Genomic DNA, 14,585 nt, shown 5'->3' with positions numbered 1-14,585 from the left:
AAAGCATGCCTGCGATAATATATAAAGACGGCATAAGTATACTGGACAGAGAAAGCGAGTGTGTGCGAGTGTGACTATGAGTAAGTTATTAGTGAGTAAGTGAGTGAGTGAGTGAGCGACCCAGAGTAACTCAAGGTAGGAGGAACCTGTGATACAGCCAGGCATGCGCGTTGGTAAACGAATTCTGGTTTTCAATGTGTAGGTGACCAATATTGCTCTACGTGTTGCGTTCCCTGTGATCGACTCAACTCGAATCTCGGCCAATTGCCAAGACCAGACAATACAATCAACCGGGTGGGAGAGGAAGAAGAGAGGCTTGTCAAAAGTAGGTATCAGATGATTTCTCATTTTAATCAAGGGCACAAGTAACTACCGCTCGTCGCCCCATTTGTTTCCTGATCGGATTTCCTAGATATAGGACCGCCCCGAAATGAGGGCTCCCCCCCTTAACACCACGTACACCGACCGACCACCCAAGAATTGTCCATTGTTCGAACAGGGAGATGGCCCCCTCCCCCACTTCATGTTTGGGGGTTTTTTTTTCTTCAGGTCCCTGGGCAGATTTGCAGAATTCATTCTCTCAAGGGGTCCCAGAAAATTGCATTCTTTGCATAATTCTTTTCCCAATTCTTTTCAACAGTTTCTATACTGTCTGCTGACAACTTCTTACAGCTGACCGGCGGTGTTGAAGTCCTTGAGGGCCACGGTGACACGGGCAGTCATGGTCTTCTCACCCTCACGAACCCACACACGGGGGTCGAAGAACTTCTTGTTGGGCTTATCCTCACCATCGGGGTTGCCGACAGCAGTCAGCAGGTAGTCCTTCTTGCCGAGGAAGTAGTCGCGCATGCCGGACATGTAGGCGAACTGCATGTCGGTGTCCATGTTGACCTTGACCACACCCAGCTTGATGGCCTGCAGGTACTCGTCCTTGCTGGAGCCGGAGCCGCCGTGGAAGACAAAGTACACGGGCTTGTCCTCCTTCTTGGACAGCTGCTCCTTGACGTAGACCTGGTGCTTGCCGAGCAGCTCAGGGTGCAGCTTGACATTGCCGGGCTTGTAAACACCTGTTGTGGAGGAGTGAAAGCTGTTAGTCAACTGGAATCATGGAATTGAAAGGTGTAACTGGTACTCCGCGGGATTCCTCATGTAAACTTACCGTGGACGTTGCCGAAACCAGCAGCAATGGAGAAGTAGGGGCTGATGGGCTCGAGCTTCTTGACGATGGCCAGGATGTCCTCGGGCTGGGTGTAGAGAGAGTTGTTGTCGACATCCTCGTTGTTGACACCATCCTCCTCACCACCGGTGATACCAATCTCCATCTCAAGCCACTGCTTCATGGGGGCAGCACGCTTCAGGTAGGCAGCGGTGGTCTCGATGTTGAAGTCGACAGGCTCCTCCGACAGATCGATCATGTGGGAGGAGAAGAGAGGCTCGCCGTGCTCCTTGAAGTACTTCTCGTCGGCGTCGAGCATACCGTCGAGCCATGGCAGAAGCTTCTTGGCGCAGTGGTCGGTGTGCAGGATGACGGGGATGCCGTATGCGGGCGCAATGGAGCGGATGTAGTGAGCGGCTGCGACAGAGCCAGCGACGGACCCGGCTTGGTCACCGTTGGCAACGCCCTTACCGGCGAAGAAGGCAGCACCACCCTGAGAAGTCTGCAGAATGATGGGCGACTTGGCATCGCGGGCAGCCTCGAGAGAGGCGACGACGGTCGAGCTGGAGGTGACGTTGATGGCGGGGATGGCAAACTCGTGCTCGCGGGCGTACTTGAACAGAGCCAGGACGTCATCGCCAACGATGACACCGGTCTTCCTGGAGAGAACGTCTTGAGCACCCATTTTGGAAGAGTTTATCTGTACGTTTGTAGGCGATGTATTTTTGGTTTCGGTAGAGGGGAGGAAAATAGGATGATATCTCGTCGGTAGAGGGATTTTGTTGGTCTAGAAGATGATGTAGGTGTTGTTGTTGTCAGTACAGGAAGCAGGTAGCGAGGAGTAAGAAAAGCTAGCAGCAACGAGGTATAAAAGGAAGAACAAAGTTGGAATCTGCTTGGTGGCGTGTCAGTGGGGCGGAGGGGTAAAGTTTCCCTGAGTCGCAGTGAGGTGAAAATTGCGATCTGATGGGTTGAGGTGTTTCTGAGAAGAGCGATGAAAACTCCGGGCTCCCCTGTACTTGACACCTGCGAACGGTACTAGACCATCTGCTGTCACCAAAAGGTATGACACAAGACAGTCCACTGTGGGAAAAAGGGTGGGTTCGGTGGATTTTGAGACATCGATATGAGGTCAATAGCCAAGCAAGACGCTTGTCTGCTCTTCAGCCCCAGCCAAGCAAAGCCTGAGGGTTTATGCAACTGCCAGCAAACAGCCCAGAGGAAGAGAAAACTGAGGATACTGGTAGACTGCCCCATCGAAAGCAGCCTGCCAGTAGCTGCTATTTGTTATTGCTGCCACCGTTTTCCACAGGTGCTGAGTACTTAGGCAGATGGGTTGCGGCTGCACACCGGTGTTGTCATGGCGGGGTAATTTTGAATGCGGCGAATACAGGGCAAGACCCTCCCTGCAAGATCACAAGATGGCGACCTTACAGGGTGACCGTCCAATTGATGACCAGAATGTGTAATAGGCAGGTTGAAAGAATATTTGAATCAGACGTACCAGTTGTGTACAGCAGAGTGTGGACTTTCTTTTGATGTTCAATGGGCAGCAGGCACAGAAACAACAGCTGGAGGGGGAAACAGAGTGAGAGTGGAAAGGAAAGGTGGGGTTCAAATTTGTTTAATACGTCGTCATAGCCTCCGACGTCCTAGGCCCAGGCCCAACCCGATCTGCCTCTCAATACCCGTGCGCCGAGTATCCCCCGCCATCACCCAGCAACTCGGGACGATTCCTGGAAGGAATCACCGGAATGTTTCGGAACCTCACTTTCACAGCGTTCTAGGCATACTTATGCTTGACCGAAACACCAATTACCTTCTTTGATTTTTGCAGATTATTACAGTATAAACAATTCCTTGTAAATTTACATATATTGAATCAACACTACATCTTGCATACAGCTACAGGCTAGCTGCGCACCCGAGCACTAGGATAAGTCTGGGCCTCCTATGAAACGTTGACATGAATCTGCATGGTACGACTCTCTCGGCACTCATTTGGAGTATATTTTATTTCGGTCTCTTGCCGAAGACCATATTTCGACATAAATATCGGTGCTATTTACGGACCGAATGGTCTCCTTTTCAAGTCGTATGTTTAGGTGGTCTTTGGGCACTTAAGCATACTGGGGCTGGAGTGCTAAAAGTCAGGCCATGTCTCTCATGATCACTTGAGTCTAAGATTGAGTCCAAGCACAAGCTTTCAGTCTGAGGCTTACAGTCAAACCGTTTTCGAAAATCTGACAGCCTTTTCATTAAACATCTCTTGCTGCTAAACTTTTCAAATTGCAGCTACTTGTCTAGGCTTATTAGCTCTTCCAGTCTTTAATACACAGAGTAAACATGCTATCAAAAGTTTGCGAAAAGTTTGCGAACAGCAAACATTGCAGCCGCACATTAGCTCTCTGAACGTTGATGTTTCAGTGCTCTGGGAAAACAGATACACGAATTTACCAATATCTCGTCTTTGCGAATCCCCTTCTGCTCTGTCTATTTACGTGCATGTTCCTGAATTTCGCTCAAAGCAGAAAATGGCCGCTAGAATAAAGTGTCAGATATCAAACCGGGTAAAATGTTTTTGACTACCAGTCATCTCAACAACCCCCTTACTCTTTAATTCATCATTTCTCGTCACATCTTGAATTCGCTAGAACAAAATGTTTTGAACATGGAAAATCAATTGCTATTTCGTCGACCACGTTATAACCAGCAAGCGTTCACGACGAATGTCTTGCTAGATAACCACATGCAGGCACTCTGAAAGCTTGAAGTCTCGGGACCTCTCTTTTCCCCTTCTGCTAATGTTGTCGTTATTTAAGGTCATGCTTCATGGTTTGTCAAGCCTTGTTCCTTCTCTGCTAGATGTTTCTGAGAATTTACATTTGAGGGTGTCATTCTCTGCTCCCGAGCTATCATAAAATCGATGAAGTCCGAGAACGGAGCCTTGTTTCCTCTACAGGTACGAGATTCTGATTTCTCTTAGTGCAAATTCATAGTCCTATACGTAGACACTGCCCGCCTGGCTGCCTTCCACATTATTCACATGCAGGGTGACCAATTCTACGCTACTGTGCTGTCCACTCTGCACACAAATACGACGCTGCTATTCCTCTCTTCGAAGCACCCCTTGATGAATCGCCTGCGTGACCCGAGGGGAAATAATTCAATTCCATATAACGTCGATATCGAGACAGTACGTTGCTTCAGTATTGGATAGATCTCGAAGCCGCTGTTCAACATCAAGCTGCCTGCAAAGTTGCCCAGAGCAAGGAGTGCTTGAAGAAGCAAGGCGTTGGCAAGACCGATTGACTGCTTCAGAGTCAGAAATTGAAACTGGTTAAACATCCAAAAGGTTTATAATACGAGAAGGAGACGTCATGGGCTCGCTTTTGGCCTTTCCTTACCTGTCTTCCAGGTTTCCTCATTTTTCTTATTTTAGGAAATGGTGTTTCAATAGAAAGTCAGGCTGTTGCTGAACTTTTCCAGATTGCGTCTGCTTATCTTGATCTGTGAGCTCTTGCCAGTGTTTGACATACCTAGTATACCATCACAAGTTTGCGCATCTCAATTGGAACAAATTATGTTAAGGTATTATTATAGTTACAATGGACCTTTTTCCTCCCCAAGCTCTACTATGACAAGCTTGACTATGCAGAAAATTTCTTATTGCAAAGAAATATTTGTGAAATACTTGTAAGCACAGCGAAATTTTTCTCAAAATACAGTAAAGCTTTGTACACAGCATGAACACTGGCAAAGCCTTCTTGTATTTTGAGAAAACTTTCACTGTGCTTACATGATTGTGTTGCGTTCACATGCAATTGGCAGTAACTAAGATGGACAGATAAACTACATGCCAGGATTTGAATGTGTAGTCGACCTGGGACTCTAATTCGATGTCCTCCCGATCTTGAGAATGCCCGAAGCACCGTGAGGATCGTATCTGGTCTGGACTAGTAGTCACAGTCTGCTATACTTGCCTACCCTTTCTATGGCATTTTGCCTCCTATGATTCATCAATTGGCCAGGGGGTGCCCGGAAAGCACGGGCCACCAGCATCGGCAACAAGGCCCCAGCGCCTCGGCTACACGATTCAATAAGCAGGATCTGATTGGCTGGCTTTTTCGCAGTTCCGATCCTCGTGGAGCTAGACAGTGACAACTTCGTTACCCAAAACCACTTCCCGACTTGCCGCTGATTTACCGTGTCACCAACTTGCAGGACGAGAGGTTGTGCTTCTGGACCTGGATTGAAACACTGCTCTCCTTGATCTTCACACTGGGATACACGACCCACGATGGCCTCTACAATGGCAATGAGGAGGCTCGCGACTGTAAGCTGCCTTCTTCTCCTCCTCTCGACGTGTCAGCAGGCACAGTTGCCAGAAATTGAACCTTTTTCCTCTACCCCTCTCAAGGCGAGCCAAGTACTGACGATGAGACTTAACAGCTGCCGCGCCTTCCTAGGACACAGGCAAGAAGGGCTTTCTCTTCGACCCCAGCAGCAGGTAAATACGCTTTCTTTCTCCGCTTCCTCCGCCTGCTCCTCCACCACCACCACCATCACTATCACAAGACCGTGTCTTCGCCCTCTTCATCTGCAGCGTCGTGCGTGCCCTGTATGCTAATACAGCCGTCCTACAGCCAGAATATTCGCAAACCAGCCTCTACGCGCGAAGGAGGCGTCTCCCTTCGTCAGCACCAAGTACCCTGTTATAGTACGTCGAGTCTTTCCAACCTGGTTACGAAGACCTTCCAGCGGCACGCACACACAACCCATTAACACTGGACTTCACACAGGACCATGAATACGATGTTGTCGTTGTCGGTGCTGGTGGCGCAGGTCTTCGAGCTGCCTTTGGCCTTGCAGAGGCCGGACAACGCGTCGCCTGTGTTTCAAAGCTCTTTCCAACGAGAAGTCACACTGTTGCAGCACAGGGGGGAGTGAACGCCGCGATTGGGAACATGCACGAGGACGACTGGAGATGGCACATGTACGATACGGTCAAGGGTTCCGACTGGCTGGGCGACCAAGACGCCATTCACTACATGACACGCGAGGCGCCTGCGTCTATTATCGAGCTCGAGAACTACGGCTGCCCCTTCTCGAGAACCGAGGACGGAAGAATGTATGTAGCCGCTCTTCCTTCCTCCTCATGTAGATGCTTTGTGAGCCCAACATCCCTCTGACGGCTTCTTTAGTTACCAGCGTGCCTTTGGTGGTCAGTCCCAAAAGTACGGCAAGGGCGGACAAGCGTACCGATGCTGCGCTGCTGCCGACCGAACCGGCCACGCACTCCTGCACACCCTTTACGGCCAGTCCCTCCGACACAACACCAACTACTTTATCGAGTACTTTGCCATCGACCTGATCATGGAGGACGGCGAGTGCCGAGGTGTCTTGGCCTACAATCAGGAGGACGGAACGCTGCACCGATTCATGGCGAACAACACGGTCCTGGCCACCGGTGGCTACGGTCGGGCGTACTTCAGCTGCACGTCTGCGCACACGTGCACGGGAGATGGCATGGCCATGGTCGCTCGTGCTGGTCTGCCCAACCAGGATCTCGAGTTCGTCCAGTTTCACCCCACGGGTATCTACGGTGCCGGTTGTCTGATCACGGAGGGCTCACGTGGTGAGGGTGGTTACCTCCTCAACTCGGAGGGTGAGCGGTTCATGGAGCGGTACGCGCCCACGGCCAAGGATCTCGCCTCGCGTGACGTTGTCTCTCGGTCGATGACCATGGAGATCCGTGAGGGTCGTGGCGTCGGCCCTGAGAAGGATCATATCTACCTCCAGCTGAGCCATCTGCCCGCCGAGATTCTCCACGAGCGCCTGCCCGGTATCTCGGAGACGGCCAGCATCTTCTCCGGTGTTGACGTTACCAAGCAGCCCATCCCCGTCCTGCCCACTGTGCACTACAACATGGGCGGCATCCCCACGCGATACACGGGTGAGGTCATCACTGTCGACGAGCAGGGTAAAGACAAGGTTGTGCCTGGCCTGTTCGCCTGTGGCGAGGCCGCCTGCGTGTCTGTCCACGGTGCCAACCGCCTGGGTGCTAACTCCCTGCTCGATCTGGTCGTGTTTGGCCGTGCTGTGGCGCACACGATCTCGGAGAAATTCACCCCAGGTGCCAAGCAGAAGCCCATCAGTGCGGATGCCGGTGCTGCGTCCATTGAGACCCTGGACCAGATCCGAACCTCGGACGGGCCCAAGAGCACGGCCGAGATTCGCCTGGCCATGCAGAAGACCATGCAGACGGAAGTCAGCGTGTTCCGGACGCAAGAGAGCTTGAACGAGGGTGTGCGCAAGATCAATGAGGTCGACCAGACATTCAGCCAGGTGGGCATCAAGGACCGCAGCATGATTTGGAACTCGGACCTGGTCGAGACGCTGGAGCTGAGAAATCTCCTGACCTGCGCGTGAGTAATACCCTTGTGGACTTTTGAGATTTGGGTTTGCTCGTGGACCTATCGACTAACTTGGGTTTTCTGATATAGTACACAAACTGCCGTCTCTGCTGCTAACCGTAAGGAGTCTCGTGGCGCACACGCCCGTGAGGATTACCCTGATCGTGACGACGATAACTGGATGAAGCACACGCTGTCATTCCAGAAGAAGCCACACGGCAAAGTCGAGCTGGGCTACAGGAACGTCATTGGTCACACCCTCGACGAGGCCGAGTGCAAGGCCGTGCCGCCGTTCAAGCGTGTGTACTAAAACAAGCATGCTATCTTGCGAAGACGAGAGAAGAGTGCAGTGAGACCAAAGTAGACTTTGAAAGTTGGCACGAATGGGAAGAACGGTGAAATGGGGACTCCCTGGACATCGCTCATGCACCCACACGAGCACAAGACCTCGAGCACGTACGGTGGGCCTTTGTGTCGGTGCAAACAACATTTGGCGGGGTGAGATTATCGAGAGTAGAAGAGCTTTTTTGAGGTCTTCTACCTATCCGAGAAGTGGTCACAGTACGAAAGCAAGGCCGTGAAAGAAAGGGTGGAGTTCAATGATGAAGAAGGACGTGTATCCCCTGTAATGCCATTTTTGGTGTTGTGTACACACACACACACATTGGTGTGAGAGATTATGGTGATGTCCGTAGCCAATGGAGTTGATGGTGATCTTGAATTCAATCGCGTGACGGGTGCGGTATTTATCGACGTGGTCTCTGCAATCCTTGACTTTGTATTTTCATGTGGTTTTCCATTCTCATTATGTATGTTTATGCGTGCATGTATGCAAGTACGTATGCCTCACTATCTATCATGGGTATCTTGATATCCAACATTCTATTTACACTCGATTTTTCCCTTTCCCAAATCATGCACTGAAGCCTAGCTGATCCCTAGAGTCGTCAAGGAGCCTTCCCCACTCGAGCAGCAGGCGGAACATGTACACCTGCATATCCTCGGGCCTCAGCGCCCTAAGCGCCCAGTTCCTTCCCTCTCCCGCAATGGACTCGGCCAGAGACATACTAGAGCTCCCCATCCCCTCCTCTCCGTTTCCCTCTCCCGCTATTTCAGTGTCACGACCGCTCACAAACTTGACCACGTCCCAAAACCCGCCCAGACTAACATCCAAAGGAACATAATGAGACCACGCATGCAGTCTCTCGTCTGCCCAGGTCCGAAACAGACTCGCCTTGTACACCAGACTCTTACTACGCAAGAATGGCAGAAAACGACCCGAGAATCCGGCGCCGTCGAGGTCGATGAGGTGGCGGTAAGCCCAGTGGTCCTGGAAATCTATGCTCCCACTGGTAGGCTCGGCGGTAGAGGCGCCGTAGAAGGTAGCTGTCTCGGCGAGGCAGTCTGCCACGTCACAGCGGGAAAAGGCGCCTACGAAGGAGACGTTGGCTGTTGTTGTTGTTGCTGCTGTGCTTGGCCGCGACGATGAAGATAAGGACCGTGCCATGCTAACAAACCGTGCACGCAGATAACCAGGCCAAGTCGCCTCCCTGGCGTACCCATCCGTTGCCGACCCGCGCCAAAACACCACATCGGCCTTGTCAGCCCACTCCGGGTCCCGCGCCGACGGGTCCAGGTCGACCTTGCCGACAAAGTTCCAGGGGCTGGGGACGAGGATATCGCTGAAGGCGCCCTCTGCGCGGGCCTGGCTGAAGATGGGCAGGGCGTGCTGGGTTACGGCGAAGGCGCCTGGGTTGAGAAGGAAACCATGGAGGTTGGCCAGGTCGGGGCGATTGCATAGGTCTGCGATGTTGTCGCCAGACGTAAAGAGATCACCTCCTCGGGCGCTAGAGGAGACGACTGCGTTGTCTGTCCACCTGTACCGTCTCGCTGGGCTGGACGGTGGACACGCCGGCACGACAAAGGTATCGTAGATAGGCAGCCTACTGCGCTCCGAAAAGTACTCGGAAAACGGCGGATGATCATCCTGCGTGAGGTGCAGATACGCATCCGACCAAGGAGGCCAAACCTCCGCACTAAATGACGACCGCAGAGGCCGCCCGACATCCCTGGAGCGAGCGAGCCTCGTCCGCGCCAGCTCCCCATCCGCCACGTGCTCCCAGTACCGCTCGAACGTCATCACGACCCGGCTTTCGTCGTCCAGGTTGAACGCCAGGTCCATGTCCGGGAGGTGCGCCACGAAGGGCTCCATCATGGCACGGTAGCCCTCCATCATCCACCTGTGGGTCCCAGGCGTAAGGTCGCTCAGGATGATGGTTTTGTTCTGTATCCTGAGTCCACCCATCCCCAGGTGTGTTTGTTCCATGAGGTGGCTTGTCCGGGCGCGCAGGATGCCGGGGGACATGCCCCAGAAGGGTCGGAGGTCGGAGTGGATCTGGTCGAAGGCGTCGATCACGGGAGAGTTGTGCTGGGTCGCGAAAGCGTACCACTTGTCAAAGTGAGGCGGAGGAGGTATGCCGTACCGGTTCTTATACTCTGCCACGGCCTCGTGAAGAGTCTGGCTCTGGTGGGCGGCGGAAATCCACGTGTCAGAGGCCTTACGCGCGGACGCGATGAGGGCGTGCACGTCCAGATCGGGAGAAGAGGAGGCCAAAGAGAGCCGCACCAGGCCAATCCAGAGAAACAGGACCATGCCCGCAAAGGCGCCCATCAGCCGCTTCTTGTGGTCCATCCTGTCTCCTGCCGACAACCTCAACACCTCGCCGTCGAGACGCGTCGCCTCGCGGCCTAGCAGAGCCACAGACCCGATCGTCAGGGCTCCCACGGTCAGAGGCCACAAGGTAGAGTGGGGTGCGAGGTGGATAGCGCCGCGCTCGAGTGCGAGCCAGCAATTTTGAAATGATGCAACGACGGCGGCTCCGCTGCAGAGACAGAGGGTGCTTGCCGTTATGTGGTGGGCCAGGAGGTTTATGGCGGTGAGGAGCACGAGGCTGGTGGCGATGCTGTCCTGCAACAACTCTCTCAGGGCTAGACTACGGATCGAAGGGGCTGCTACGAGTTCCCTGAAGCTTGAGGTTGAGTTGGGCGCAGAGAGGAGAAGAAGCAGACACATGACGGCTGCTGCGACCAGGAAGTCCCCTTCCAGGTTCACCCGGCTACTGCTGCTGGAGTTGGAGATGGGGGCGGATGATCCGACTGCTGCTGCTGCTGGTTCTGTGTTGGTCTGCTGGTGCCATCGTAACCTCCTCGCAACTAGCAGCACAAGAACAGCGTCGAGGCCGAGGGTGGCCAACTGCGGCATCACACCAAGCCACGCTGCATTCGCAGGGCACACCGCTCCGGTGGAGGTCTGCACCGAGGCGAGGCTGCGGCTGGCCAGGAAGGCCCAGGCCACGGCACAGGCAATGTATTGCAGACTGGGACGTTGGTCTGGCTCATGATGGTTCGTCTGTTCGGCACCCTTGGCCCAAGGGGAGGAGGGGGGAACTGCACTAGAAGAGTTCGCCGACAGCTTGGATGTCGCCAGCTGCATGTAGCCTTCTTCTTCTACCTCATCTCGTTGCTGATGGGGGAGATATCGTTCCGCCACAAGAACAAGGGTAAGTAGGAAGGTCTGCAACAACGCCCCGTCAGTACAGTCACACTTTTCTCCCCTTCCACCAAAAAAAAAAAAAAATAAAAAAAAAATAGAAAACCAAGCAGGATCAAGTCTCACATGTGCTCCCGGAACAGTACATTGTGACCACCACAACGTCTGGCGGAAGAAAAAAGCTCTAGCAACCAGACAAGCCGGTATGGCCAGGGTCTGCGACAGTCCCCATATGGATCGGTGCCGCCAATACGAGCGCACGTGGTGGGCAGTCGAGATGCGCTCGCTGCCGCCGTGCCATCTGCTATAGAACAGGAGGGCGAGGGCCGTCCAGAAGAGGGTGAGGGCGGAGAGGGCGATGGGCCGTTCTGAGGTCAGTGTCAGCGGGAGGTCTATCACATGATATGACAGGACATGACTCCTGGAGAAAATGGGTGCCTCTCATCAAGCTTGTAAGTACTTACCAAGTGTAGAGGTTGTGTAGTATCGCGACGAGAGAAACAAGGTCCCTACGAGGAAGACACTACAATGTCCAAACGTCAGTCTAAGTACATGTCACCAGACAAAACCGATAGAAAGAAAGACGTACAATAATGAACCTGATCCCCCCATGGTCATCACGGCCAAGAAAATAAAGGCTCCTGCAACATATGCAACGTGAGGAATGGGCAGCCGGCGCTAGCACATGGCCCGAGCCTCAAAATAGGTGTGTAAAAGTGGTTGTATAGTATGTAGAATAGAATAGCTTGCCAAGAGGGCTGACTTGACTATACACAGACAAACACACACCCAGATTTTACGAACAAACCAGAACAAAATCGAACATCAGTCAAGAACAAGAAGAAGAAGAAGAAGAAGAAGGATACACACACACACACACACACGCTTTGAAAGAGATGAGAGAAGTGAATCACATATTACAGGCACAAGCGTGTCAGATAAGTCCTTCCACGCCACATTGCTGACACAGAAGTAGGATTAAAAACCTGCCTTGAGAGGATCGGAGCAAAAACACATACTGTTGCATACCTACTTACGTAGATAGCAACTTCTTAGCGCGGCGGGTTCAACAAAAAATCCTCCCGCTCGCAGCCAGGGCGTGTGCCTGCTTGCTGCCTTGCCACAAGAGACAGTCAGCCAGCCTAGCCATGCAGCCCCAGCGAGCATTCTTCTCTTCTGTTGGAGCGACCAAAAAACGCTACGTCAGACAGATTTGCATGACCCATCTTTTTTTTTTCTCCCCTTCTCTTCTACTCTTCCTTTCCTTTCCGTTTCCCCTCTTCTTACAGGTTTCTTTCTTTCTTTCTCTGTGCATAGCGTCCCCCTTCCTCTCTCTCCTCCCCTCTCTCTCTTTAGACTGAGCGAATGACGGCTAGTCTGGTTCCACAGCTTGAGATCGTGGGCCCCCCCCCCCCGGGCCGCCCCCCTGCCTGGGAAGGGGTTTTGACAAGCGAACAGCGCTTGAAGATGGGATACAGCGGTCTTTTTGGTTGGTTCTTATTTAGGCAGAGCTTGGGGGGGGGGGGTGGTTTAAAATTGGTACTAGACAGGATAGGCTAACTGCAGTGATACACACTCACAGAGCCTTGAATCACTGACGGGGGAAGCCGGGGGGAGGGGGGGGGTTATCACATTTCCAGCCCCAGTGGAGAGAAGAGAGAGAAAGAAAAAAAAAGAGGCCAAGCCACAAAAGTCCAAAAACGCATTGAAGAGAAGAAAAATACTGTACAAGCCAACCCCAACCTATGCTCACCCGAGGGCTGACTTCGAAACCCCCCCCCCTCCCCCCTCTTCCGCCTTCCTGCAGGATTCACTTCCCTTTTCGCTGTGCCCCCTCTAGCCAAAAGGCTGTAGATCACGATTGACAAAGCCCCCCAGTCCATTCTGTCCTAGACCAAGGGAGGAGGAGGGGTGCTTACTCTATTGTAATACACACACACAAAAAAAAAGTTCCCCACATTCGCGTTGGAGGGAAGAAGAAAAAAAGAGAGAAAAAAAAAAAGAAAAAAAAAGGGAAAAAAGAATAACAAAAAAAAAACGCGGAAAAGGAAAGGAAAACGGCTCTTGTCCTTTTTTTGCTGACTGCATGGGAAAATGCGCGCGCCCCAACTTGATTGGTATCCGCAACCCCCCAGCCAGCCCATTTAGCCGTTCCATCCCCCATCCCCCATGTCTCAACTTCTCTCTCTCTCTCTCTCTCTCTCTTGTCCCGGGGACCCCCAATTAAATTGATTAGGCTTTCCCAATGTCATCTTTTAGTTACTATATACTGTAATGCGGGAGGTGGGGGAGAGAAGGTTCCTGAGGAGAATGGATCATCACGCACAATATACCTGGAAACAGCCAAAGGCACCTCGGGTATCGCAACCGTTAGGATTCAGAAAAGCAGTAGTTGGTGGTGGTGCTCTGGGAAAAAAGTGGCCCGTACCGCTGTACAACCTTGGCTCCTACGACGGGTTTGGGATGGGTAGAAAGGACCTTCGAGGAGGCGGCGGGTCGTCGTGAGTGGGCGTTTTGACACTTTCTTTGTCGCGGGGTCCTTTCCGGCTGGGCTTTTGACTGCTACTGTGTGTGTTTTCCTCAATAACGTATTCACAAACCAAAGCCCATCATCTCTCACAAGTCTTACGGCAGTAAGTCCTGTGAAGGCACCGTGGGGGTATATACAAGGTGGCAGGGGAGGACGAATGGTTGTATCCAACTACAGTACAGTACAGTTAGCGAATCCCCGAGTAGTAAATATGCACTACGGTAAGTGTACCTCATTCTAGCGGGGCACAGGTCGAAGCCTCCGACCACAAGCCCACTCAATACATACAATAGTCCACACATCACAAATCACCGTGGGGTAATGCTTCCCGAGAGGCGTGCATGCATGCATGCATCCATCTATCTGTATCCATGCCCAAATGCTGGCTGACGGCATGCTATCATTTGAGTTGGCGGGGGGACGCCAATCATAACGGCCCGTCGCTCAGTCAGACCGTGTTGTGGTGGTGGTGGTGGTGGTGGTGGCGGCGTCGTACTGTACGTATATCAGACACCTAAACAGTATGTATACTTCAGTACTAACTAGACTGACTTGTCAGTGTCACCCTTTCATCGATGCAACCTCATTAGCAGGACTCTACGCAGAAAGAATACGAGTGGTAGAAACCACCACCCCCAGTGGAGAGATTGCATCTCGACATGAAAACGCACACAGGCACACAAGCACACAGAAGAATCAAATAAAAGGAACAAAACGTGAACGCTTGAGTTGATGACATGTAGTCTAAAATATAGCTGCGATGAAACGCATAAGCTCTCCTGACCTTGGGGCTCTCGAGAAAGAACCCCACAACTGTGTCTGTCCCTTCAACACACACACAACCAGAACACCGAATCCATGTCACCTCTGCATAGGATGCTGGCAGTGTCCTCCTCCTCCTCCTCCTCCTCCTCCTCCTCCTCCTCCTCCTCC

The 14,585-nt window shown here is 52.5% G+C and overlaps 3 protein-coding genes across 3 annotated transcripts; 1 reads left to right on the top strand and 2 right to left on the bottom strand.

Annotated features, from left to right (window-relative positions):
• Positions 1 to 320: 320 nt before the first annotated feature.
• On the bottom strand, positions 321 to 2,700 carry M406DRAFT_104720 (regulated by circadian rhythms/ glycolysis). Its single transcript, XM_040915113.1, has 3 exons — positions 2,661 to 2,700; positions 1,160 to 1,943; positions 321 to 1,067 (listed from the first exon to the last, which is right to left on the bottom strand). The coding sequence occupies exons 2-3, from the start codon at positions 1,839 to 1,841 to the stop codon at positions 667 to 669; spliced, it is 1,083 nt and encodes a 360-aa protein (XP_040780362.1). The 5' UTR covers positions 1,842 to 1,943; positions 2,661 to 2,700; the 3' UTR covers positions 321 to 666.
• A 2,756-nt stretch (positions 2,701 to 5,456) lies between these two features.
• Positions 5,457 to 7,882, top strand: M406DRAFT_327653 (succinate dehydrogenase; the record flags this gene model as incomplete). Its single annotated transcript, XM_040920241.1, has 6 exons — positions 5,457 to 5,492; positions 5,626 to 5,666; positions 5,792 to 5,876; positions 5,959 to 6,287; positions 6,361 to 7,584; positions 7,663 to 7,882. 6 exons carry the CDS (start codon positions 5,457 to 5,459, stop codon positions 7,880 to 7,882), a joined length of 1,935 nt encoding a protein of 644 aa, XP_040780228.1.
• A 475-nt stretch (positions 7,883 to 8,357) lies between these two features.
• On the bottom strand, positions 8,358 to 11,943 carry M406DRAFT_109332 (family 90 glycosyltransferase). Its single transcript, XM_040915349.1, has 4 exons — positions 11,712 to 11,943; positions 11,587 to 11,645; positions 11,249 to 11,490; positions 8,358 to 11,146 (listed from the first exon to the last, which is right to left on the bottom strand). The coding sequence occupies exons 1-4, from the start codon at positions 11,738 to 11,740 to the stop codon at positions 8,486 to 8,488; spliced, it is 2,991 nt and encodes a 996-aa protein (XP_040780364.1). The 5' UTR covers positions 11,741 to 11,943; the 3' UTR covers positions 8,358 to 8,485.
• Between the last annotated feature and the right edge of the window lie 2,642 nt (positions 11,944 to 14,585).

The sequence above is a fragment of the Cryphonectria parasitica genome (genome assembly GCF_011745365.1).
Source record: "Cryphonectria parasitica EP155 unplaced genomic scaffold M406scaffold_2, whole genome shotgun sequence".
In the NCBI taxonomy this organism is placed as follows: Eukaryota; Fungi; Ascomycota; class Sordariomycetes; order Diaporthales; family Cryphonectriaceae; genus Cryphonectria; species Cryphonectria parasitica.
Note: the sequence above shows the minus strand (reverse complement) of the source record. Positions and strands in the feature narration are given on the sequence as shown.